Source organism: Drosophila melanogaster, chromosome 3L, assembly GCF_000001215.4.
Source record: "Drosophila melanogaster chromosome 3L".
In the NCBI taxonomy this organism is placed as follows: Eukaryota; Metazoa; Arthropoda; class Insecta; order Diptera; family Drosophilidae; genus Drosophila; species Drosophila melanogaster.
The window spans coordinates 11,152,065-11,176,923 of NT_037436.4; the positions used below are offsets into that span (position 1 = coordinate 11,152,065).

The window sequence follows — 24,859 nt, forward strand, 5'->3', positions numbered from 1 at the left end:
TACCCTTGAAATGTTACGAATATATACAAAGATTATGCACTTAAATATCTAATAACTAGAAGGAATTAAAGATTTTTATTTGGCGTTAAACCGGTAAAGTGCTAGGATCTGAAATTTTATTGCCATGCTCATGGTAAGAAATTCGAGCTTAAGCTTTAAGTACCACTCAAAAAAAAAAAAGGGTGCTTAAATCATAACCAGAAACGGAGAACCACAAATATTTGAAGATAAAAATGGCAAGCAGCATTTGAAAGTGAAGTTTTTCTTGTCGTTTGGGCTGCTGCTGTAAATTTGTAGCCAAATTTGGTCACGACATACGGTGGCTGTGTAGTGTGCCTTTCGGCATACATTTTTGGCCATAACATATATAAAACCCGTATATCCAACGAAGCAAACGAGTTCAATTTGGGATTTGATTTGTTTGTTTGCGAATCAACTGAAATCCATCGAAAATCCACACAAGTCGACGACAGACGCGACGACTCCGCCTCGAGAGTTTGCCAAGTTTTGGCTTTTTCTTGTGTTTTTTTTTGTTTTTTGCATCGGTTGCATCTGCCCGCAGTTGAGGTGTATTGCACATTTCGCGCATCTATTTCATTATGTAACTTTGAGTCTTTTTTTTTGTTTTCTTTCTAGCAAAACTAGCTGTGGCTGTTTTCTGCGGTTTCTGCCGCTTGAAATTGCGGAAATTTTGTTTTTGGGCCGTTTCCTTGGCTTGTTGCACATGGCTGAATTTTCGCGACCACCATTTGCATTTTTCCCCAGCCTTGTTTTTTTTTTATATTTTTTTTTCGCACTGTTATTGTCTATTTGTGACAGCGTCGCAGCCATGTAATGTGAATCGAGTAAATAGGTGCCGCTGGCTGCTTTTAATTAGTAGGCTTGCAACTGGGCTGGTGCAAACGAAAGACTCAGGAAACGAACTTGCTCTGTCAATGGCAGGAAAAAATCGGAATCGGAATCTCAATGGCCGCGCATCAATCAACTAAAGACACTTCCTCAATACACACACACACACACACAAATTATGACTTAATTCCCGTTGATTTATGCGCAATTGTCTTGGCTGCTCTGGCTGAACTGGTCTTTCAATCGATTTATTATCTCAACATTTGATTTTCACATTTTTCACTGTTTTAGTGCAGTAATTTTGCCTCGTTTGTGTTAATAGATCGCCTGTCTTTCGGCCTGAGACTGTGTGAATTCACTTCTGGTTTGGTCTGTGCAAGTTCTTGAACGGGTCTTAATTAATTCGATACCATTCGGTTTTTGGCTAGCTATTCTAGACTCATTAGCAGTCCTCCTATGCTTATCGTTATATAAAATCGTTTTTGGCCTTTCTAAAATTGGCACACTTAAGCGTTTTTTATGGGGGTTTCTCACATGCGGCTCTATGCAAATGGAGCAGGAATGTTTGCTTTTACTAAACTGTGTTTTATAACTAAATTTAATGAATTTTCCCTCCCCCCTCATAACTGTTCTGAGTAAAGGAATGCAAAACATGTAAAAAAAAAAAAACTAAAATTATATGTTTCGACTCGCACTTAAAATTTATCGTTGTCTTCGTTGCATTTTTATGTTCAAAATGATTAATTAGATCTCTCATGTGCTTAAATCCTTATATATTTCACCAGGCTTATTGTAATTTTTGCAACTTGTTCAATTTTTTTGCCGGCACCCGTAATAAATCTTTCGCTCCGTTCAGCCATAAATCTTGAATGGCAAACGAGTATGTTGGTTGAGAAATGTACTCAAGAGATGATTGCTAAATCCGCTTTTACTTTCCCTTTTTAGATACATTATTCTTTTAACAAACAGCACACTGTTGAACTAACATATTAAAAAAAAGAGTAATATTGGTTACGAAATTATCCCACACACAGAACTCCTCAAAAAAAAAACGACGAACAACAACTCCATTATTATTTTTTCGAGTGAACAAAACCGCAAGTTGGTGCTGTCAAGTCGATGTTCAAAACGCATTTCATTCAAACAGCTGCCAGCGAATTTGCCAGTGGCGATGAATGCCTTCGGATTGTTTGTCATTCGCTTAGATTTATGGCACATTCCCCGCAACATAGCATCGAAACTGAAGCCGCTACAAGAGCCTGTTGCCATGATGATCGGATCAGAATGACATCCAGCTGACCACACAAAAGCCAACCTGCTGGTGGTGGGGGTGCGAGAAAAAGTGGCAGGCGGTCGGGAAAAGGAGGCGAAGCCCCTCAAGAGTTTGGCACTCAGTCCCACTATGGTGCACATATATGTACATATGGTGGGACGTTGGTGTCCGATGTGCCCATGCCGATGCTGAAGCTCTGGCAACAAAAATGCAGAAACAAATTAAAATTGCAGCCACCTAATGCCCACAGACAGTTGGTGGTGGTGGTATGGGTATGGGCTTGGGGATTGGAGCTGTGAAAAAAAGGTGGCAAGTGTGCACTTCGGACTATTCACTGCAGCTGATTGCCATGCTTGAAAGGCATTTCTAAGGCTGCTGCTGCTGTTGCATTAGAGGGGGCGCCGCCACTTGGAACGATGTCACATGGTCTGGATGCAGGCGGGGATCGGGGGGCCCACAATGGGATGTGACCATGGCAAATGGAACTGGGTTAACGTCCGACTCGTCGGAAAGAAGCCCTAGCAAAACCAGCTGGATCCAATTCTCCATGCAGCTCAATTGAAGGGATTGCTTTGGTTTTTTCATTAAAAAGATTTAAATAAATTAGATAACTGTATTTTATTTTAATTAAATGTATTTTTTAGATAGCTAAAAGAGTATGAATAACCTGTGGACAAGTTGTTCAGCCCAACCTATGTCAACACTTGTTTTTTTCGTTGCTCAGGACGCACCACTTTTCATGTCCTGCTGCCATATAGCCATATTGCTAACATCAAGGACATATAGTCTTCGCTCAAACGGAATTACATTTTCATTTAAGCTGTTCTTTTTTTTCCAAGTTCCTGGGAAGAAGTCACGCAAGCGAGAATTACGTTCGTTTAGCATTTTTCACGCACTTTGCGTTCATCTGTCAAGCGGAGTGGAGGGTTTTTCAAAAGGCGATGGGGGGAGGGGGGTGCAGGATTACCTACAGTTGGGGCTACCACTCCCCCAAAACTTACCGCCCAGAATGAAGGCGTGACTGGTTGCGCCTTGACGCCTTCGTTGAGGTTTTGTCAACAGTTAAACTTGGCTTGCTGGCAAACCTGTTGCGTGTTGCCTTTTGCATTTGTTCGTTTCTAATTGGCATAATTGCGGTTTACTGTTGTTGTTGTTGTTTTTTGTGCTGGAGCTGCATTCTCGCATGCTCTGAAGTGGGTGTGTTGCTTGCTGGCATCGTTAAATTATGGCCTAACCCGAAAGAGGTTTCCCTGATCCACGCTATTAATACGACACCGGAAGAAAATTGTGCAGGGAAAGTAGAGACTAGAAAGTATATATTCGGTTATGCGATAATAGTTGATAATACATATCTTAGAAAACCAACTAGTTATTGCAATTACATTTATCCGTTTATACATGTATGATTTTCACAATATATTTTATTTGAGTTCTGCGAGATTTCTCACTGTGTACCGCCCAACATTCCACCTCGTTGGCGTTGTTAAGCACTGGCGAGGCTTTCGTGTTATGCTTTGCATTTAGTATCTGTTTTAATTAAAAAAAAAAAAATTATACATGTGTGGCGCTCACTGCTGGCGATTTATGTTAAGCGACGATTTAAGACCAAGTCACTCGGGTTTTGAGCCTGCGTTTTATAACTGGGTGTATTCGGAGCTGAGTACTCTAAGTACTGAGTACTGGGCAACTAGCGACTACCTCAATTAATTTTGGGTTAAGTGTTGTCGGTGGGTCGCTGATTCGCGGGCTTGATAAACGATTGCGTCATTGCTTTTCGGCCAAGTGTGGGTGAGCAAGAAGAAATGTTAATTGCTGGATCGAACCGAAGCCGGAATTTGTTAAGCAGTTGGGCCAATTACACGGCCAGATAGCCATCGTATTTAAAGGAAACCTGATTTGTACTTTGGTGATTTAAATGCATGTTGTACACTGTTTAAAATAAGTGAAAAAAGAATTCAAGGAAATGTTCACACCATTCATAAATTCAAATAGTTGTTAAAAATCCTAACTGAGCATACTTAAAAATAACAAAACAAAAAGAATACCTCGTTGTTATTGACTTCTTTTGATTGCTACAATATATATACACTTTACTTTGCTCACTGATTTTATAATCTGTTGTCATAATTTCATTCAAGGGTATAATTATTTTATGAAAGCCCTAAGGTAAATCCCAAATAAGTTGATTGCATTAACCACAAAATGTGCTCACCACAAATTGTAGAAAAACGAAACAATTAACATTGATAAACTCATAAACGTTGGAGCCACAAGCGCTTCGAAAACGCACTTGAATCCACCAAATTGCTTGGCTATCTGTATCTGTGCGTGTTATTAAGGTATCCGTATCCAAATTAAACAAACTACGCTGAGGTCAGCAAAGTCAAGTGCACTTCGGTAAAATAAACATTAGAAGATACAGCGAAATGCAGCTTTACGTGCAGCAGATATCTGTATCATCGAGTAATGCTTTAAACTAATTCAGCCAGCTAGTAGATCATAAAAGCAAACACTCAACACCAAGTTGAATCGTTAAAAGCAGACGACCTTGCAGCTAAGTATCTGAATATCTAAGTATCTGAGCTCGAGTGCTGCTGGCTCGATTCGTTCCCATGCCTTGCTGCCACATTTGTAGCCAATAAATTTCAAAAAAAAAAAAAAAAAAAAAAAGTAAATATGTCGAGGCGTAAACATTTGGCAATAACCAAATGACACACATGGCACAAGCGAAACGAATTGTTCCGCACAGAATGTGTTATTTACATTCGGGTTTTTGACATTTTCTTGCTAATTACTTGGTGGACCATGGAAATCGGTAGTCAATGTTGAACGGAAGTGATTCGAATGTATTTCTCGGCTATCACGAGAACAACAATCAATTATACTTATACGCAGCATGTGATAGTTCCTAACGAACATTTAAAAAGAGTGACTTTCGAACAATGCGAATGCTTTGTGCGCAAAGAGAATTCAAATATTTTTTCAGCTTCGTATTTCTTTTGGGCTTGCGTGTTAAGTGTTTGGCATTGTTCGCTCGCCAAAACTCGACTTTTGGCCAAGCCCAGGACCAAAGTGTTTTCTTTGTCATTATTTATGGTCTTTTATGGTGTCAACAGGCCGGTGATGTCAACTTCCCTTCCACATGACAATCCATTCACGTCATCTCGTCGCTGTAACGCAGCTTCATCACAAAGCTCACTCCACGAATTGTATGCAAAATCTGTGCTCAAGTGCAAAGTTGTTAATTAATTGTTCATCGTTTTGCATCTACCGAGGCCCTAGACGAGATCAATTGTTTGATAAAACAAATGACTCATGTACAGATATAGATTCAAAATGAGCTTATATCGTATGTAGACTTTGCTATTGCCGAGTTTTGCAAATGATAAATCACAAGATGTGTCACTACCAATTGTTCTTTGTAAACGTTTTACTATTAGACACTAAATTGCAACCAATAAACTGCAATTTTATTAATTCTCTAGCCAAATATTAACTTTGTTTCGAAAACTTTAAGATACATATGTATATATAGACAACCGATAGTACTTTAAGATTTATCTACCTGAAATGTTTGGCGATGCAACAGATAACTTTCATTTTGTAGTAACCGCTACTAAATCATAGATGAGAGATTACTAAACGAGCAATTAGCATGGCGAGTATGTTCAGTTGGCTACACGGAACTAATGATGTCGCTGCCTGACCACAACATTGTCTCAAATCAACTTATACAATCCGACTTTTACTGCCAGCGGCCAACCGGGGTAAACCATTAAGCCAACTTTTGAGAGGGGGGAGGGGGGGGTCTAGGAAAACTGTTTATAGCTAATGAAATTGAAATGTTGGTGCATGCCGGCCAGTAAATTGCATTTAATTAATCATATGATAAGATAATTCATACTATATATATATGAATATATCCATCGATCGCTTTTTTTTCGAATTGCAGAACATACTGGATAGATTCAATCCGGGTGCCAGGCAGCTGATCGCAGCGGGCAAAAGTTACCTCAAGGCGTTGCACGGTAAGTTTCAGTGCTGCTTTATGCTGGTCTATAGATACACCACTGTAAAGTAACACCATAATCGACTGCCGCAAGTGCAGTACAGTTAACTAATTTGCAATGCATTCCGTGCCATTTCATGCAACAGGTGCCGCAACCGCCTCGCGTCTATTCAATGAAGCATTGGCCAAGATTGCGATGAACGCCCAGCAAAGCGGAACGGGCGATATTGGTAAGTCAAGCCTAAGATATTGCGTGGGATGAGTCCAAAACCACAAAAATTGATCATTAATATCAACTATTCTGTACAGGTTCAGCTTTGATGAGCGTTGTGAATGTGAACAAGGAGATACAGGATCAGCAGATGAATATTGTATGTGAACTTAAGTTAATTCTAACCTAAGAAGGCCTATTCAAAACTTGACTTCTCTTTAGCTGAAAGCCTTCTACGTGGATCTATTGGTGCCATTGGAGACAAATCTGGAGAAGGACACAAAGGTGGTGCAGCATGAGCAAAAGAAGTTCCTGCAGCAGCACAAAGTGCGAATGGAGAGCTATCAGAAGGCCGTGTCCACGATGAAGAAGCAGCGCAAGAAAAAGGCCACGCCCGAGAACACCGAAAAGGAGCTTAGGGTGAGTGGATGCATATGCATACCATATATGAATATAAACGATCTCAAGAGCCACCGAAAAAAAAAAAAAAAAAACTTACTTACTTTCCCACAGAGCCTCCAATTGCTCGAGGATCAGAAGAAAAAGCTGGATGTGTTCTGCGATCAGAGCTACAAGAATGTGAGTTCATATGGCTGCCGGCCGAATCTTGATCCACCCATTCGCGGAAAAGAATTCTGTACTTGAAAAAGTGACGGATCGATTACACTGATAAAAACAAAAAATGTCTTCAAAGTAGTGGAAGTGATCTGAATACTAGCTAGCAGGCTTTAAATGTATTATAATTCCAAATTTGTTCATGATAGCTACCTATCTTAAAGTTCTGATTTTACTAAGCACCGCAAAAGATTGAAATAATTTTAGAAATGATCTATGATTTCTTACCGTGTATAACTCTACCACTCTTTCCCACTTCCGTTCCGGGCGAAAAGGCCATGACACAGGAGCGACGACGGTACGGATTCGTCTTGGAGCGCCAGTGCTCGATCGCCAAACACTGGATGGTCTACCACACCACCGGCAAGACGGTAATTGATAATAATTTCGAAAATTGGCAAGAGATTGCCGCTTCTCGTGAGATCATTCCACCGGCGGCCTATGAAAGTGGATACAGTACCAGCAACGGACACAACAACAACAACATCAGCAGCAGCAGCAGCAGCGGCAACAACAACACCAGCGGCAACATGCGACGCCTGGTGAGTCATCACAATGCCCAACCCAACGCCCATTTTTATGGCCAAAACAATCCCGGTCGCCAATTGGGCGCTAATCACTCTGTTAACAAACCATTCGGCTATTCTGGATATAAATATACCTTATAGAATTAACGAATTTTTAAATTTTTTTCAATAATAATATTTTAATAATACTTACATGATTTCTTTGAACAGGAACGAATTAAGGACGGCGACGATGACCACCTCCAGGGTCACGGAGCTCAGCTGAAGAAATCGCGCAGCATCGATGCCCCCTATGGTGATATGCGCACCCTGCACGAACGGGAGAACCTTTCCGGATTGGGCGGTACTGGGCCAGCGCACTATGCCCAGAACTCGCTGCCACGCGCCAAATCTGATTTCAATCTGGCTTTGGTGGGCACTGGACAGAGCTCAGGTGGGCATATAAGCTTTGGAACATTTGATGTTCATTTAATTCATAAATATCCCTTCCATTGACAGCCAACAAACACAAGATCATTGAGGAGCAGCTAGCCACTCTGGGCGACGATCAGCGCGGTGATCAGCGTCCTCTGGTGAAGGCCCTCTACGCCTACATGCCCTCCGGCGAGAACCAGTTGTCCTTCGAGGAGGGCGACCGCATTGCTTTGGTGGGCGGAAAGGCCAAGGGCTGGCAATTCGGTGAGAATCTGCGGACACAGCACTTCGGCTGGTTTCCGGTGGCCTACACCAATGCGGAAGTGGCAGAGGTGACCACTTCCGGTGGTCGGCGATACGAAAACATGCTGATGAGCTATGAGCGAAATGGTGGCGGATCAGGATCCGGTTCTGGCGGAGGTGGTCTGCGTAGCTATCAGCAACAGCAGGATTACGAGGCGCAGCTGGAGCTGATGGAGAGCCATGAGGCAACGTACCGCAGGCGAAGGAATCACAGTGCCGAGGATTCATCACCCACGCGGATGTTCGGCGACACAATCAAGCAGCAGAAGAAGTACCGCCCCGGATCCGGGGCCAATCCGCGACCGGGACCGCCACCCACACTGCCCGCTCCGGTGCCCAATGGACCGCAGAGCCAGTCTTCCAGAATGCTGAACAGCTCGCAAAGCTTCTGCGCCTCCAACGGAGGAGGAGTCAATGCGGCGGTGGAAAGACGCAAACAAAAGCTACTTAATGGCGTTCAGGTAGGAATATATTTTGACTAGATTATACATTATCTAATTGGGTTTTATCGACAGAGCTCGAAGAACCATCCATCGGGCAAATCCGGAGTGGCGGCCAAGACCTCGCTGCATAGCAGCAATGACAGTGGATTCGCCAACGAGCCTCCACCACAGCCGGAAGTTGACTATTCGGATGAGGAGCCAGCCACCCAAAGAGTGGCCATTCGGTAGGTTTTTAATGGAACCTTGTGTGATACCTTATAAGATGGACTTTATGGAACCTTTCTATAAGAACCACACGCATATTTTGTAATCTATTTTGAAAGATAACGTCCGTCCCATAAAGTATCATCAAATAATATATAAATGAAGCGGCTTGGAGAGCAAGAGTTTAAGTTAATTGTAAATATTGGAAATACATCTGATTTTTGTTCTCCAAGCCTATAAGCTACCTGTCACTAATCCCGATCAACATGGCCCATTAAACTAAAGTCCTTGTCAAGCTATTTCATTACGTTTTATGCCTGATTTATTTAGATTGCCTTATTCGATTGAATTTATTTATTTTCGTTTGCTTTTCTTCCGCTCTTGTTTGATTCCATGTATCGCCATTATGCCCTGTTGTCATCCTTTGTGTTAACCAACCAAATATGCACCCACAACACACACTCAAACACTTTGAAACCACACACCTTCAAAAAAAAAAAAAACACTTCAAACTATGCGACACGAATCCGAAATAAAAAATAAAAAAATAAATAAAAAGACGCCGGGCGGACACCAATTCGCATACCAACACGGTGCCGAGGGATGTGGCCTCGTGGACGTTGAACCGGAACTTCCGGAATAGCGTCGATAGTCAGATCGACGACAAGAGCCTGCATCGGCTGAGCCGGCAGAGCGGAGGAGTGGGAAAGATGCGATACGATCTTATTGCCTCCGATGACGAGATTCTTCAGGCTTCCAGCGCCGGTCTGAAGCGCACCAAATCGTTCTGGAAATTTGGCGGCGGACGCAATGGCGAAGATATACTGGCCGGCATGTCATTGTGGCAACACCGCGACCTGGTGGCGGCTCCAAATCTGGAGGAGATGCGCGATCGGGATGACTTGGAGCGGCGTTTGGAGGAGGATCGCAATGGTACACTGACCAAGTCGCATAACTCCAGTTCCTCGCAGGAGAAGCGCGAACGAAAGGACAGCCTGACCAGCACTGAATTGTATGGAGATGAGGATGAGAATATCTACGGAGTGAGTCCACAGCAACCGCCACTGCAGCAGCAGACGCAGCAGCATCAGCAACATCAGCAACATCAGCAGCAACAGGCGCAGCAGCACAGGAGCAGCTATACTCCCAAATCCCGCATGAAAATCATGAAGACCATTGAGATTGACATTGAGGAGCCAACGGAGGCGGAGCGTATGAGCACCATGCGACGTGGTCAGTCGCAGGATCAGCAGCAGCAACATCGAAAGTTAGACAAACAGGTTTCCGGCACCGGATCCCAGCACAAATCCCTGACTTTGAGTCGCACCAAAAGCAACCAGCAGCAGCAGCAGCAGCAGCAGTTTCCACAATCCACGGATGAGGGTGAAAGCGATGAGCACGGTACCCTGAAGCTCAGCGATGTGAACAACTTCTTTGACGGCGAGGGCAAGAACAACAGTCACGGCCATGGACTGGTCATGAAGACGGTGAAGCGACAGGACATACTCAAGCAGTATTATACCAGCGAGGACGAGGAGGATTCCGATGCGGAACTCAAGTCGACTAGTTCCGATCCCTACGATTGCATCGTAATCAATGATCACCTGGTGCGCAAGGACGACAAGATGCGGCGCCATCACCAGCAGCAGCATCAGCAAATGGCGACCAATACGCTGAAAAAGAGCTCCTCCAAGGACCAGGACAGCACACTGACCCGCAATTCGACGGCCAGTTCGGGAGCTCCGACGGCTACCATTCTGCCGCGAACACGCCTGCTCAAGTCCTCCACCTCCGCTGGCAATAACATCGGCAACAGCAGCGCCACCTTGGAGCGGAACTCAAAGGGTTTGGCCGGAAACAAGAGCTACGGACCATGGTACGACTTCTGGGATCAGGAACAGCATGGCCAGAAGTCGGCTAGTGCCAAGCTGAAGTAATGAAAAGATTAGGGATCGGTGCGTGTATGAAATAATACAATAATTTCGCCGTCTTCTTACCGGATAAGAAAATGCGCAGAGAGAGAGAGAGAGGGAGTGTGAAAGTGGAGGGAAAGTGCGGCTGGGGAAAGGATAACTTACGTAAGAGTGATCCCCAGCATCCCAAACCTTTTCCAGTTCGCCTTGTCTCCTCCTTCCTTCGAATTAAGCATTATTTACCCTGTATAATTTCTTAGTCTAAGGCAAATTCTGTTTTGTTCGTTTTATGTACATATCTTATATATTACTCTTAAAAGCTATTGCAATTTTGTGTTTGCCAACGACAAGCCACGATGGCAATGGAAAAATGTCAATCCATTTCTGTACATGCCAGAGGTAACTTTAGAGAACAAGGACCTCCCCATTGAACATTCAATCCTTTGAGCTTCGGTGCCTGCATGCATATCATTAAATGTATTTTGTTTAAGATTAAGCTCAAACCTTATTTCGCCACTGATTAGCCGGAATAATGCATAAATGTCAATTGGTTTTTAGCAGTCGCGGTATATATCGCAACTATTCCATAGATTACTGACCTGTAGCGAGCCCGTGTATCCCAGCTAGCCCCACCATTCCCCGAATTCGGTTGTATTTCCAGCCGTAAGTAGTGGTCCCAAGGATTGGGGATCGCATTCCTCAATTGGACACATCATTGATCTTTTGCAGAGCCTCCCAGTTCGCCACGGTCAAGTTGCGACATACCAAGACCAACGACCGATCGGCACCGATGATCTATCGGAGTGTGAACAAGTAGCAACGACAGCGGAAGGTGGAGTTTTCCCTGTGACCAGTCGTCGGTTGCCGGATGAACCGAAAGCTCCAGCTCCAGCCCCACCACACCACACCACACCACACCACACTCTTATTCACATCAAACACAAACGAACGCAATCTATACAAATCACACTTTTTATATATGTACCATTCCATACCACTTAAAGGCATTGTCACTTAGATTCTCCAGTTGCTTCTTGGCCTGGATATTTGGTAGTCATTAAGTCGTACTGTTTGTTAAACATTCTGTTTGTATGTACTTATATGTTAAAGTTCGAAGTGTATATTCCAATACCTAAAGATTAATAAACCTTATAAAGTTAACTATTGTACTGGCATCTGGGTGGGACATTGAACTAAAGTTTGGAATAGTATTAGATAAGTATTAGATAAGTTGAAAACCAAGAATGGTCTACATTTGAATGTCCCTATTTCCACCCGACACTGCACCCCTGGCATAAATCCTTGGGTGAACAAAGTTTAAGCCAAGACTTAGGGTTCCACGAGCTCGATCGATTTGTGTCGCGAATTCATTGGTGAGAAAAAGAATCACCTGTTTGCTAGGGCCTTTGACCGGTATTGGATTAATAACCACCCAATCATGTGTCGGGTGGGATTGCTTTTTTGAATAGTCCCCAGAAGTTTCTCAGAGTTCGTATAGGAATTTGGTATCCACATTTGTGCATGAGCCCTGTTGTAGACGTTGTGGAAAGCACTGTTTTGCACTACTCTGATTCCTCTTAGGTTGGGCAGCTTTTCCAGAGTCCAAAAAATGGCTTCTGTCGAGTGAATTGTTGGAAAATGGTCAAAGTTCAGAGTAACGTTCTCCAGCTTGGCTAGGCAGTTGATGGTTTTGCTAAGCCAATCTACATGGGCATTCCAGTTCGATGGCAAGCACAGATCCTTCACCAGATGCCCAACTACTCGCATTAAGAGTAGCTCCTACCGGGATCCAGTGAGCTTTACACTCCTGTAAAGACTCCTTCCGCAATCCGTGAAGACATTTCGCAAACGGGTGCAAGTGTGTGCAAAGTGCAAGTGATCCTCTGCGGGTAAGAATCTCAAAATGCTGGCCAAACAGTCATTGTTTAGATCCAGCAGTGATAGCTGGCGAGGCATCTCGAGACACTTTTATAAATTAAACAAACGATAACCAAGGGCCCAGACCATATTCTTGTACAAACGAATACTTCCTTCGACGTAATAATTTCAGCTCGATAAGTTTAAACTTTAAACATACTTACAAACATACCTCAATTGAATGTTGTGGTATTTTAGTTGAGTATTTTTTTTTAATGTCAAGCCAGGCGTTAGTCCATTTCCACGCGTTGCCGGCTGGTTGAGTCCAAAAATAAACAAATCCAATTGGAGCATTCTCGTTTGGAAGGCGTCGGCTCAAAAGGATCGCCTACCATGAATGGGTCCTGGAAACTAATCCTGCCCGTGGGCTTTGTGCTGTACTCGCTGCCACTTTTCCTGCGGGTGAATGGCACATCGGACTATGTAATCGACGAGGAGTTCCACATTCCGCAGGGATTGGCCTTTTGCCGCAAGGAATTCGATGTGGTAAATGAGGGATTACTACTAATTTGACCAAGGAGATCGTAACCAGTTTCCTTACAGTGGGATCCCAAGATAACAACATTTCCGGGCCTCTATCTGATCGCCCTGCTCCTGAATCCCCTAAGTCTGTGCACGGTGACGGGCCTGAGGATGCTCAGCCTAGCAGGTGCCGGCATCAATATTCTGCTGCTCTACAAGATCAGACGGCGCATCCTGGCCGGCTCGGGTGGCAACTCATATGCCGCCCATGAGGCTATCACCATGTCCGTGCTTCCGCCGCTCTACTTCTTTAGCCACCTTTACTACACGGACACCTTGTCGCTGACCATGGTGCTTCTGTTCTACAACTATTGGCAGCAGGAGGCGCACCTGCCGGCGGCGGTCTTTGGGGCTGCCAGTGTGCTTATGCGCCAGACGAATATCGTGTGGGTATGCATGGCCACCGGAATGACTGTGCTGGACACGTTGGTCAATCAATGCGCCCGCACTGGGCGCGTTCCCAAGGAAAATGTTCGACTGATGGGCAAAGAGGTGGGGCATTGTCTTGTACACCTGGTATACTGGCATAAGCATTAAAACTTTTGTGATTTTTCAGTTGTGGCTTCAACTCGTTAGCAGCCCCCAATTGCTGTGCAATTGCATCCTGAGCATCTTGGCCAAGTGCTGTTTCTACGCTTCGATCATTCTGCCGTTCGTGGGATTCCTCTTCATCAATGGTTCCATTGTGGTGGGCGACAAGAGTGCCCACGAGGCCAGTTTGCATGTGCCGCAGCTATTCTACTTCGCCATCTTTGCGGCTGGCTTTGGGATATCCAACACCATACGTCAGTTTCGTCCGGCAGCAGAATTAATACGCAGGAATCGCGTGCTGTCCCTATTGGCATTGCTGCTCATACTGGTGGTGGTGCACCTAAACACCGAAGTGCATCCCTACCTGCTGGCTGACAACAGACACTATACATTCTATATATGGAGCCGACTTTATGGACGGTTCTGGTGGTTCCGCTACGCCATGGCGCCCGCTTATCTGCTCTCGATTTGCGTACTCTTTTGCGGACTACGTCACATGCCGGAAAGCTTTAAGTTAATGTTTCCACTTAGTCTATTCCTGGTGCTGTGCTTCCAGCGACTCCTGGAGCTGCGCTACTTCCTGGTGCCGTACATTCTGTTTCGACTCAACACACGGCACACTCGCAAGGGTTACGCCGAGTGGCTGGAGCTCGGAGCTCATCTGCTGCTCAATGTGGCCACGTTTTACGTGTACTTTACAAAGGAGTTCTACTGGAAAAACTACCGCACTCCTCAAAGGATCATATGGTAGTTCCTTTAAACGGCATTCCTTAACAATTCAATAACGTCTTGGGCATTTATGAAATAAAACAGTTCGACATTTTCAATATTGCTTTTTATTCGATGCATTGCTACTTGAATACAAAATTGCTCTACGTTTTTAGTTTTAAAATCTGGGCAGAGTCCTCTGGATAAATATTATAGGGTGGTAAGTATGAGTTCTTTTTTAATCTGTCGACAATTTGGCACTTGAAACTATATGAATAATATCATTTTAATACACTATTCGATTTTTAATTCATCTCAATGTTAAACATATAGTTTCCGAGGCAAGATGTTGTTCAGCAAAAAAAATGGGACCACCCTTGAACGTTATTACACGTATAAAATGTTATTTGATAATATATGTTAAAACTTACAAGCTAGCACAATTGGACATCAATAGATAATACTGCCGAGGCGCATACATAAAAATACATTTGATAAAATCGTACACTTTGAGCATGCTGTGAAAAACTAGACAATCTATATGTTAATGATAAGTAATAATGCTGATCGCGTTGTCGAATGCACAGAATGCAAAACTAGGCAAGAAATGCTACTGACTATGGTAATTAAATGAGCACACACTTTAAGCGTTGCGGCTGCAGGCCAAATTGTGATCTCAGTTTGGCACACAACCCTTTAGAAAACAATAATTCGAGTCCTTCCGCCTAATCGAAGGCCACCTTGCGTGTGAACGAGGTGAGTGAGGAGATCTCGCTGGGATTGGAGTCCGATGGCAGGTGACTGAACTCGATCTCCTCGCTGGCTGCTGAGGCAACTATATTCTCATTCGACTGTGTGGTCTCGTCACTGTGGTGCATTGTCGGCCATTGCTTGTGACTGGGCGCGTACAGGATGAGCAGGGCGAAGATATAGATGTTCCACATGCCGTAGACGCCGGTCAGGAAGGCGGAAGTTGGCTGAATTGCCACATTGTCGTTCCAGTCCCACTGGCCCTCGGCCATTTGGCCCATAATGAAGCCGGCGACGGTCAGAGCTGCACATACAAGGGTGGCCAGCATCAAAAACTTGAAGCGATAGATAAGACCTGAAATTTAGACATAATTAAGATTTAAACTTATTAAAACTGGATTTTAATATTAGCATACTAAAAAGCTTCATTCAATTTATTGTTTATGCTAATTTACATCGGCTGATGTGAATAAATTTGGAACTTATTAGTTTGCAAAACGCGGTATTATTTCAGTGGAGCTTCTGGATACAACATTGAATCATAGTTAAAATTATTTTGTCATACCTTTACTTTCATTTGCCTTATGCAATTGAAAAAAAAAAGCTTTTGTGTAAAAATATACGATTCCGGCCCAATCTTCAACTTTCTGGTCTAAAGGAACTGAAAAAACGTTTCAAAATAAACAAGGGTGTCCCGCAAAACTAATTAAGATATGAAATTTAAGTATGGGAGACGCATATTGACACGAATAATGTATGAGATATTTTTGGTTAAAGAATTTTTAAATAATTCAATCAAATGGGTTTTCGAGCATGTTTCAATGTCTAAATCGTATAATGGTTTAATCTGAATAACCATTGGACTTGAAAATGGATATCTTACCTTCATAATGGAGTCGTCGCGCCTGGGACATCGAAGGCAGCGAGGTGCGCTTGTCGCCAATATTCCTAAACACCTTCCATATCATGTAGCACAGAAAGAGGAAATAAATGGCTGCCGAAACTCCGGCCAGAACAATGAAAGTCATGGCCACCTTAGCGCCCAGCGGCGTTGTCCAGATCGAGTAGAATGGATTGCGTAGCTGCACGCCCCTTTCGCAGATGTCGAAGACGAACAGCGAGATGCAGCCCACGACGACGGCCGAGAGATGTTTCCAGTAACGCGAGCGAATGGTCGACTTGTTCGGAGCATCCTGAATGAGCATGTGTTCACCGGCGAAGACCAGCCAGAAAGTGAGCAGCATGGCATAAAAGATGCCTTGGCGAATATCACTTAGCAGCAGCATGTACGGCATCTCGTAGACCAGCGACAAGTACTCCAGCGGTAGATTGAGGAAGGTCAGAGCGGCTCCCAAATAGATAAGCATATACTCCAGCAGGGCGGGGGATCGTTGCAGCAGATGCACTCGCCTCCAGAACCATATCATGATGCCCACTACGAATGGAAACAGCATTGTCTTAAGCAACAGCCAAATCTGTGTGAATCCTCCGTTCTGATGAATAGCTGTCAGCGTGAGATCGTGCATATGGCCGAACTGCAGGTTCATTTGGCTCGGTGTGTCCAGCGGGAAACGCAAGTTCAGCAGATAGAAGCTGTGGTGCAATGCGCCCAATTCGAAAAGCGGTATCATGTCGCATGAGTACAGCGTTTCTGTGGGACCCACATGAGAAGTGACACAATCCAGGTAGCGATGCTCGACGCCGTGGGCGTACAACTTCCAGCCGTTGTCCGGATCCCCCTTATTTCGGTACGCCAGACGCATGTCGATTGTCAACTGAAGTTCCCTGGGCGGTTCCCTTAGCTCCGACGAGGAATCATAGCCGAACTCCACCTGTAGCACACCGATCAGATTCTGCTGCCAACGGGAGTAGTCCAGGTCGCGCAGGTCACGAGGCAGCGGCATCTGGAAAACGTGCACCAACTCATTGGCCATCTTTGTTGAATCCTGCTCCACCTCCTCTCGCGTCACTGGGATGCAGGCTCCTGCACCGCGTGAGTACAGCAGGAAACTGGTGTCATTCTGGCGGGCGTGATCCTCGCGGCACAGCGATCCCAGCACGGTGACATGGCCGGCGGGCAGGGGGGCATACAGACCGCCCAGCAGGAAGCACAACACCTGGCAGAGCAGCAAAGTGGCCACCAATATGGACAGCTTGCGGCCACTCAGGTTCTCCAGTATGGTGCCCGACATCTTGGTTGCTCGAAGGTTTGGAGCTCACTGGTTTACTGCCCTGCGCTGAATTTGTTTACACAGTTGGGTGGGCGTAAAGTAAACAATCTGCTGCACTTGAAAACAATACTTCAAACGCGCCGCCGCCGCCGCAAACAGAAAAAATGCAGAACCTAATCAAGAATCAACAAAGCAGTGTGACCTTGCGCGGATGATTGAAAAAGACACGATTTCGGTACTTAAACAAAATACCAACATCAGTATATGTTTAGTTTATTTAGTTTTGTCAACCAAAATAACGGTTTAGTGAAATGTTAATGAATGATTGTTAATTTTATTTAGCTTATGGTGCTTTTTTGGAATATGAACTATTATTTAGACATAAAATCAGTCAATTGCAACAAATTTGAGCTGCGTAATCTAGTGTAAAGCGGAAGTTTACAGAAACAAATGCTCTTCTATGAAAAGAGTGCTTTTCGTATTTTTGAATGACACTTTTCAAGCAGTTAGTAAATCGAATACACTTGAAATTCTAAAACCGCGGAAACGGAAACCAAATGAGCGGGTGACGATGACGATGTTGCCCCATCATCGCGCTGTTGTTATCATCACGGCGGGTCTACAAACAGCTGTTCGGCCTTTCCAGCTGATATTGCGACAGGTGTCCAAAGAGTAAACATTGGGTGAACTTTGCAGCGGGCGGACAGAAAATGCGACCTCTCCAGGTGAGTGCTACAACGCTGAGGTCCATTATTAATCGCAGAGAATACATTCTAAAATCTTAGCGTGTGCGGCAGTTGCTGAGCCTCGGAACACGGATTCGAGGCAAAAGAGCACTCAATGGCCTGCGAGAGGCGAATGTCCAGAAAGGCGGTCGTCCTGTATTGCGATTTAGTCTTTTGGCAGCCGGCGCAGGTGGCCTGGCTTACGATGGGATAGTAAATGACTTCACCTACTGCGGCGCCTCCGTGCGATTTGTACGATCCTTAAAAACAGCCGGATTGATAGCCGCTGACTATCTGCGGCTGGACGAGAACGATCCGGAGTACGAAACAAAGGTGAAGCTGCTCCACAAGAAGAGTGCCGAGCGTCTGCTGGAGACGTGCCTGCTCAACGGCGGTCTGTACATCAAGGTGGGCCAGGGATTCGCGGCCATCAATGACATTCTGCCCGTGGAATACACCAGCACGCTGTCCCTGCTGCAGGATAGATGTCTGCCCACCACTCAAGCTGATGTTCAGAAGGTCTTTCGCAAGGATTTTGGCCAGTTGCCCGAGGAGATATACCAGGAGTTCGACTATCAGCCCGTGGCGGCCGCCAGCTTGGCGCAGGTTTTCAAAGCCAGGCTGCCCAGCGGCGAGCAGGTGGCCGTCAAGGTGCAATACAACGATCTGCAGAAGAGATTCATCAGCGACCTAGGCACCATCATCTTTCTTCAGGACATTGTCGAGTTCTTCTTTAAGGACTACAACTTTGGATGGATCTTGAATGACCTGCGTAAGAACCTGGTGCTGGAGCTGAACTTTTTGCAGGAGGGACAAAATGCCGAACGCTGCGCCAAGGATATGGAAAAGTTCAGCTATGTCCACGTTCCCAAGGTGCATTGGTCGTATACTAAAACGGTGAGTTTTCATAAGTTTTAGAAGTTAGAAAATATTGTTCATTGATTAACTGGATGCTTAAATTAACAATCGGTTTTTCTTAGCGCGTGCTCACTCTTGAGTGGATGGATGGATGCAAGATCAGCGATCTTAAGACGATTGAAAAAGAAAAACTCAGCTTAAAGGACATCGATGTGAAGCTCTTTGAGGCCTTTGCTGAACAGATTTTCTACACTGGCTTCGTGCACGCCGATCCCCATCCAGGAAATAGTGGGTTAACTAGTGAAAACTACCCTTAAAATGTTTTAATTTAAATATCCTCACTTTTTTTTAAAGTTTTTGTGAGAAAAAATAGAAAAAACGGGCGTGCGGACATCATCTTGCTGGATCATGGACTTTACGAAGAACTGCCTCAAAATGTGCGAGGTCCACTCTGCGAATTCTGGGAGGCCACCGTTCTGCGCCAAGAGAATCGGATGCAGGCCGCCGCCGAGAAGATCGGTATCGGTGACTACATGCGCTTCGCCGAAGTGCTTTTCCAGCAGCCCATCCGGAATCGAGGTGGTGGCATACGCGGCAAACTGACGCAGGAGGACATCGATCACATGCAGGAGATAGCCAGGAATAATTTCGAGCACATCATGGGCACCCTGAAGGAGATGCCCAGAAGCATGTTGTTCGTGGTAAGTTTTGTAGCTATATGCATATACTTGTTATCAGCCAAGATACATAATTACCTATTGAACTAGGTGCGTAATCTGAACACAGTGCGTGCCATTAGTCATCAGCATGGAGACGTGGTGAATCGTCCTCGGGTCATGGCGCGATATGCCCAGAAATGCCTGTATATGCAGCACAATAGAAGGTCTCCCGTGCAATATATCCGTTGGCTAAGTGGACGCATATACTTCGAATACTGTCTGTTTCTGTCAGCCTTCAAGCTATATCTGCTCGACTGGTACTTCAACATCCTGTACCTAGTGGGTCGGGCTCCTGCCTCTGCGAGAACCGTAATGAAAGATATAATGCAACCTCCGGAGCCGAATGTGTTGAAATAAGTACGCTAACCGTTTGCTTTACGTCTAAATCATAAGTTCAAAATGTACATTTTTATGTAAATGTTGTATACATCATTTTTATTCCACTAACTTATTCTCAGAAATATGTAACCTTGTATGTGTTCAACTTGATGGGCGAAAATCCCGTCGAACCATGACAATATGAATGTAATTATTTTATAATATGACAGAGAATGAGTAGTTTTTATAGTATGTAAACACATGTTTATTCTAAAGCGATGAGCGAAGTATTTATGCCTTTATGATGCTTTACTTTTAATTGGCTATTAAGGTGTAGGATTTCTGAATAAATTTACTAATCACTTGTAATGACTGCCAGTCAACAGCAGAGTTTACTGACAGGCGGGAAGATTACCCTTCAACAGTTTGGCTGCACCTGATCACTTCGGATACCACGGGGCATTTTCGATTTACCAAGCCAAGAAAATGTGGCAATTCACTGGTGTTAAGTCGCTGTGTGCATGCCAGTTTGGGACTTTAATAAAATTGACGCTGACTTGCCCAAGGTTATAACCAGCCAGACAGCCAATCAGCCAGTTATTGGGCCACTTTCACTTCCATTTAGGCCCTCCCAAAAATTCAACAAATCAATCGGGGGTAGCCTGCCCGAAACATGAGTGCTGTCTAAATTTAAAATGCCTGAGCCATACTGCGGTGGGTCCTGGAATGCCTTTCCGGTGTATCAATGGAATATTAACACCCAGTAATGCACACACACTCGCAACCTGCTCCGGGGTACAGGTGTTCCTTTGCCTCGGAATAGGCACAAATGGGCGTCAACTACATATTTCCGGTTGTGTGGAGCGCCCTGACAGGCTGCAACATGCCAGATTCAAGCTGAATGTAACCTCCACCTATGGCCAAGCCCATGTCCTATGTCCCATTTCTCCGCCTTCGTCTCCATCGCGTCCCGCCGTAACACTTTCACTTATTGTGCCACATACATCGAGTTTCGTGTGCCGCACACAGAACTAAATTCAATTCAATTTCATTTAAAGTTACTTTCGCTGACTGACAGACAGCAAACGACCCTCTCAGCCTAAGCCTAAAACCCAACACAGTGGGCCACAAAAAAAGAAAAGGTAGAATCATTCTAAGTTGTGAAAAACATTTTATAAAATACTTTAGCTATTGCTGCGCTGAACTGCAAGAATAAACTTAGCACTGATATTTTCTGTTTAGTAAGTAATAATGAAATGAAAACGAAATGATCCCACTGTAACCAACTGCCACCTGAGAGGGTTCTGTTTAGTTGCGCATACGCCCCGTGCGCCCACGGCTAAATATGAAATTAAAAATCCATGCTGAAGTGTGAAATGCCTGGGAGCTGTCTGCCAAAGCCTCCACCTCTGAGGCTCGACTTGGAGCCCGGAACCGTGCTCGACGAGAAATCATTCGCCGACGAGTCGCAGAGTGGAGCAAAGGTCTCTAGCGGAAACGGAAATCAGCAGTTAATTAGAGAAAACGAAAATGAACAAAGAGTTTATCACGCAGGGCGGCACGCCTATAACCGCTGAATTGGCCACGGTAATTAGCAGTTATCCGGACTTGGACTCAATGTGATCCTGTAGATTTTGTGCCATCGTTTAGGATCTGCGCAATTTGGTTTTCGGTACGGCAGCAATTCCCATGCGAGCCGAATGGCTACAGACATCCTTTGTGTTTGGTGCTCCCAAGGAGGAGCTGGCCTACGGTCTTCGTTCGCCCCGGAATGCCACACGTGGTCTCTTGTCCGTCGTCCAGGGATTCGTCCTGAAGTATCTGCTCTTCGCCCGGAAGACCAGTCGCGTGGCTTCGCTTACCGAGTGCGTTTCCATTTCCGTTTCCGCTTTTCGACTTGGTTTTGCAGAGTGTTTGTGTGTGTTTTTATTTCAGCCCGCTCCTGGCCACCGCCGATATGCAGAGGGAGGCCTTGTTCTGCGCCCTCTTGGAGATACTGCGCACCATTTCGGACAAGGGCAAGGTCACCATGGTGCTGCCGTCGGAGGACGAGGTGTTCGTGGACCACAGCGCCTGCTATTTTCATGATTCCGTCACCGAGAAGGTACGTGCCACAATTGCATAAGTCAGCGTTATTGATCTAATAAAAGCAATACGTGATAAAAATTTTAAAAAAATATCACATTTTAATTCAGAAATTGAAAGGAATTAAACTTATAGTAAAAAGATATTACTTACAAATTTTAATATTACATATGGATTTTATACTTTTTAATAATTTCCCAATTGAAATTCAATTTATAGACGACATATTGATTTTTAAGCATTTTCGCGGATTAGATAGATTTATTATGTTTATCAATTAGGTTTCTTATATTAAATCAAACAAAAGAAATCTTTCTTTTTATATGGTAACCATTTTTATAACAGTTTAATTGAGAATATGCGAAGCCAAATGTGATGCTAAACTTATAAAGTCCTAATCAAATTACCATTTGCAGCTCTATGTTTTCACGCTGTCACCCAACGATGAGTTGGAATACTTTTTGAAGCGAAATTTTAAATACGTAAGACCCACAAAGTTAACTACTTACTTGCCCAGCCATTTGATCAAACAGTTTGCACTTAACATGCCTAAAAGTTTACAGAAGAGGAGACCCCAGGCACCCTGCTGTTTCTATATAGCGCCGTCCTCACGCGATCCATGGGAAAGTAAGATTGAGCCCAAGTGTCTGTGCATGCAAATGCCATTCTCTGTTCCAGATAACCATTTATATTCCATTTAATTGTACCCCTCGGCGGTGAATACTTTCGAATGTTTTTGCAGAGTTCGAACGGATCTGGACTCCGCCAAATCCACGCCCCTGACGTCGAGCAATCACGAGGAGGGATCCCTGATGATTGTCACCCTGCTGTTGACGGGACGTGCCACGCCCTATATTCATAATGGTGTTGTAAATGTGGGCGATGAGAGTAGCTATGTGGGTAGTGGATTTAGGAAGATTTTCCTTGAACTGCAGTGGGTTTACTTTGGTTCTTTCAGGCGGTTCCTCAATACGGCGTCCTTAAACGATGCATGATTGGTCTTCTGCTCTGGGACATCGAGTCAGCTAGCGTAAGTGGAATTAATTTTGGAATTTTTCAAAAACCTTATTTCAAAATTTCAATTTCGATTTCTCCTACATATATTATATCCATATATTTACTATGTGCATTTACTATTAAATCTTTTATTATATATTAAATATAAGGCTGCAGTTAATCAGTCCCGTCAGCCGGGCTCGCGACTCAAGACGCCCAACTATCCCATTTGGATAACCAGCTGCACGGGTCACTTTGGCGTGATCTTTAACAAGAATCCGGATCTGTTGCGCAATTACCATGCGGAGTCGCGTTTCGATGTTAACTACTACAGCTGCTCCGGTCATCAGATACTGATGACCATCGACAATCGCACGTACAACGAGCAGGCATTGGTCATGTTGGAGCGGCAACCAATCACGCCGGAGAGTACCTCGATGTCCGGAAAGGAGGATGGCGGGGGCGCAACGTCGCCAACGACCGTTTCCGGTGGAGGAGGTGCTGCTGCCGGCGGCGGTGTGGGTGGCGCTAGCGGCGGTGTTGGTGGTGCTGCTAGTGGCGCTAGCGGTGGTAACGATGTGGTCGCCAAGGAGGAGTCGACGCTCAACACGCCGTTGCAGCGTCTGATTCGTACCAAGTGGGAAGAGGCAACTATAAGCTTTCACGTGCAGCCATCGATGTTGAGTTATCTTTTTAGTACCACACAGTAGAATGCAGAATCCAGTTTGCTTTAGGAACTCCTTTGCTAAAGTCAGAACGATTCACATTTAAGCGCAAGAGATATCATCAAAGTGATTAGAAATGGATGTCTCTTATTTACAAAATTAGATCAATAACATTTATTTTTTTAAAAGTAAAAATTTATTTGCCTATAGGATACGTTTCCAATTGAATTTGAAAGTGAATAATTAGGATCAGATTAAATCAATTTTAACAGCTCAGATACTTAAACCAAAGAACTAGTACTACATTTATTTTATATATATTTTTGTTTAATTTAATCCTTTTATTAATTATTAAGCATGTGAGCTTGTCATGTTGTCTCTTGGTCTATGATATAAATCGACTTTCTTGGCGAATGACCAATGCAAAAAAGAATTTCAACTGCTTGATTCTCAAACCAAACAAGTAAGTTCCAAAAACCAGTAAGAACATCAAATAATATAACCAGAAAACGGAGTTTAAATATTTTTAAATATCTCTATTAAATCTTTTTGCATATTACCAATATAATAAGAGAAATCGGATACAATATATCTTTAATTCGTAGTGTTAGGGTTTTGAAAAGACCCAGAAAACGTATAGATTTAAGCACTTAACAAGATTAGTGCCACATATTGTAAGCTTGTTAGACGATGCACCAGATTATAATTTAACTAGCACAAAGATTAGTTGAATTCTACTGTTGCTATCTTTCCGATGGAAAAATTCGAATTGGTATTTGAAAAAGATACGAACGGTTGAAATTCCGAATCTCGAACCAAAAACGGCGATGGTAAATACACGTAAAATATTCAAAGTATCTAATCTAATGCCGAACGAGCAAAGGCAGATTTATGAAATGTGGCCATAGCCATCAGAAATCTGCCTGGATGAGGCCTCCCTTTACGAGAAGAGCGACTGCAGGACTCTAAACCAGTTGATTGATGCTGCCGCCTGAAGCCACTAGAAGATATAATATTATCCAAATCTATGTAGATCACCAACATGCTTCGATTTTCGATACTAACCAGATTATGTTACAAATAAACGAACTTGTAAACCCCTAAAAAAAAACCAAAAACTGGTAACATTTCTT

At 44.1% G+C, this 24,859-nt stretch overlaps 5 protein-coding genes and 1 long non-coding RNA gene across 13 annotated transcripts in view; 4 read left to right on the forward strand and 2 right to left on the reverse strand.

Annotated features, from left to right (window-relative positions):
- Positions 1–11,920, forward strand: part of IRSp53 (Insulin receptor substrate 53 kDa) — a 27,936-nt gene extending 16,016 nt beyond the window's left edge. The window contains exons 3-13 of one of the 4 annotated variants that reach the window (NM_001104113.2): positions 6,075–6,150; positions 6,278–6,361; positions 6,441–6,502; positions 6,565–6,762; positions 6,856–6,921; positions 7,233–7,499; positions 7,695–7,917; positions 7,983–8,662; positions 8,717–8,868; positions 11,323–11,424; positions 11,491–11,920. In NM_001104113.2, the coding sequence (NP_001097583.2) occupies positions 6,075–6,150; positions 6,278–6,361; positions 6,441–6,502; positions 6,565–6,762; positions 6,856–6,921; positions 7,233–7,499; positions 7,695–7,917; positions 7,983–8,662; positions 8,717–8,868; positions 11,323–11,359 (1,845 nt within the window). In that variant the 3' untranslated portion in view covers positions 11,360–11,424; positions 11,491–11,920. Of the gene's footprint in view, positions 1–6,074; positions 6,151–6,277; positions 6,362–6,440; positions 6,503–6,564; positions 6,763–6,855; positions 6,922–7,232; positions 7,500–7,694; positions 7,918–7,982; positions 8,663–8,716; positions 8,869–9,407 lie in introns of all 4 variants that reach the window. The other 3 variants (NM_168448.3, NM_001104112.2, NM_001300098.1) reach the window with 3 other exon arrangements.
- On the reverse strand, positions 11,785–12,737 carry lncRNA:CR43989 (long non-coding RNA:CR43989). Its single transcript, NR_073923.1, has one exon. It is a non-coding gene; the product is annotated as a long non-coding RNA:CR43989 (long non-coding RNA).
- Positions 12,738–12,906: 169 nt separating this feature from the next.
- Positions 12,907–14,556, forward strand: Alg10 (ALG10 alpha-1,2-glucosyltransferase). The gene is made up of 3 exons (NM_168449.2): positions 12,907–13,164; positions 13,222–13,692; positions 13,757–14,556. Exons 1-3 carry the CDS (start codon positions 13,012–13,014, stop codon positions 14,480–14,482), a joined length of 1,350 nt encoding a protein of 449 aa, NP_729680.1. The 5' UTR covers positions 12,907–13,011; the 3' UTR covers positions 14,483–14,556.
- wls (wntless) lies at positions 14,556–17,561 on the reverse strand. 2 transcript variants are annotated; one of them, NM_140188.4, is made up of 3 exons: positions 16,073–17,561; positions 15,755–15,850; positions 14,556–15,544 (listed from the first exon to the last, which is right to left on the reverse strand). In NM_140188.4, the coding sequence occupies exons 1-3, from the start codon at positions 17,379–17,381 to the stop codon at positions 15,165–15,167; spliced, it is 1,785 nt and encodes a 594-aa protein (NP_648445.1). In that variant the 5' UTR covers positions 17,382–17,561; the 3' UTR covers positions 14,556–15,164. The 2 variants fall into 2 exon arrangements, with proteins under 2 accessions (NP_648445.1, NP_729681.1); NM_168450.3 differs by lacking the exon at positions 15,755–15,850.
- A 191-nt stretch (positions 17,562–17,752) lies between these two features.
- Positions 17,753–20,347, forward strand: Adck5 (aarF domain containing kinase 5). 2 transcript variants are annotated; one of them, NM_140189.3, is made up of 5 exons: positions 17,753–18,085; positions 18,146–18,982; positions 19,066–19,231; positions 19,298–19,644; positions 19,711–20,347. In NM_140189.3, exons 1-5 carry the CDS (start codon positions 18,071–18,073, stop codon positions 20,017–20,019), a joined length of 1,674 nt encoding a protein of 557 aa, NP_648446.1. In that variant the 5' UTR covers positions 17,753–18,070; the 3' UTR covers positions 20,020–20,347. The 2 variants fall into 2 exon arrangements, with proteins under 2 accessions (NP_648446.1, NP_001261705.1); NM_001274776.1 differs by having other exon boundaries at positions 18,010–18,085.
- A 1,102-nt stretch (positions 20,348–21,449) lies between these two features.
- Positions 21,450–24,828, forward strand: CG14142 (uncharacterized protein). Of its 3 annotated transcripts, NM_140190.2 has the most exons (8): positions 21,450–21,567; positions 21,631–21,845; positions 21,916–22,084; positions 22,482–22,547; positions 22,622–22,692; positions 22,808–22,961; positions 23,024–23,095; positions 23,232–24,828. In NM_140190.2, exons 1-8 carry the CDS (start codon positions 21,511–21,513, stop codon positions 23,769–23,771), a joined length of 1,344 nt encoding a protein of 447 aa, NP_648447.2. In that variant the 5' UTR covers positions 21,450–21,510; the 3' UTR covers positions 23,772–24,828. The 3 variants fall into 3 exon arrangements, with proteins under 3 accessions (NP_648447.2, NP_001163416.1, NP_001163415.1); NM_001169945.1 differs by having other exon boundaries at positions 22,622–22,961; NM_001169944.1 differs by having other exon boundaries at positions 22,482–22,961.
- Positions 24,829–24,859: the final 31 nt, after the last annotated feature.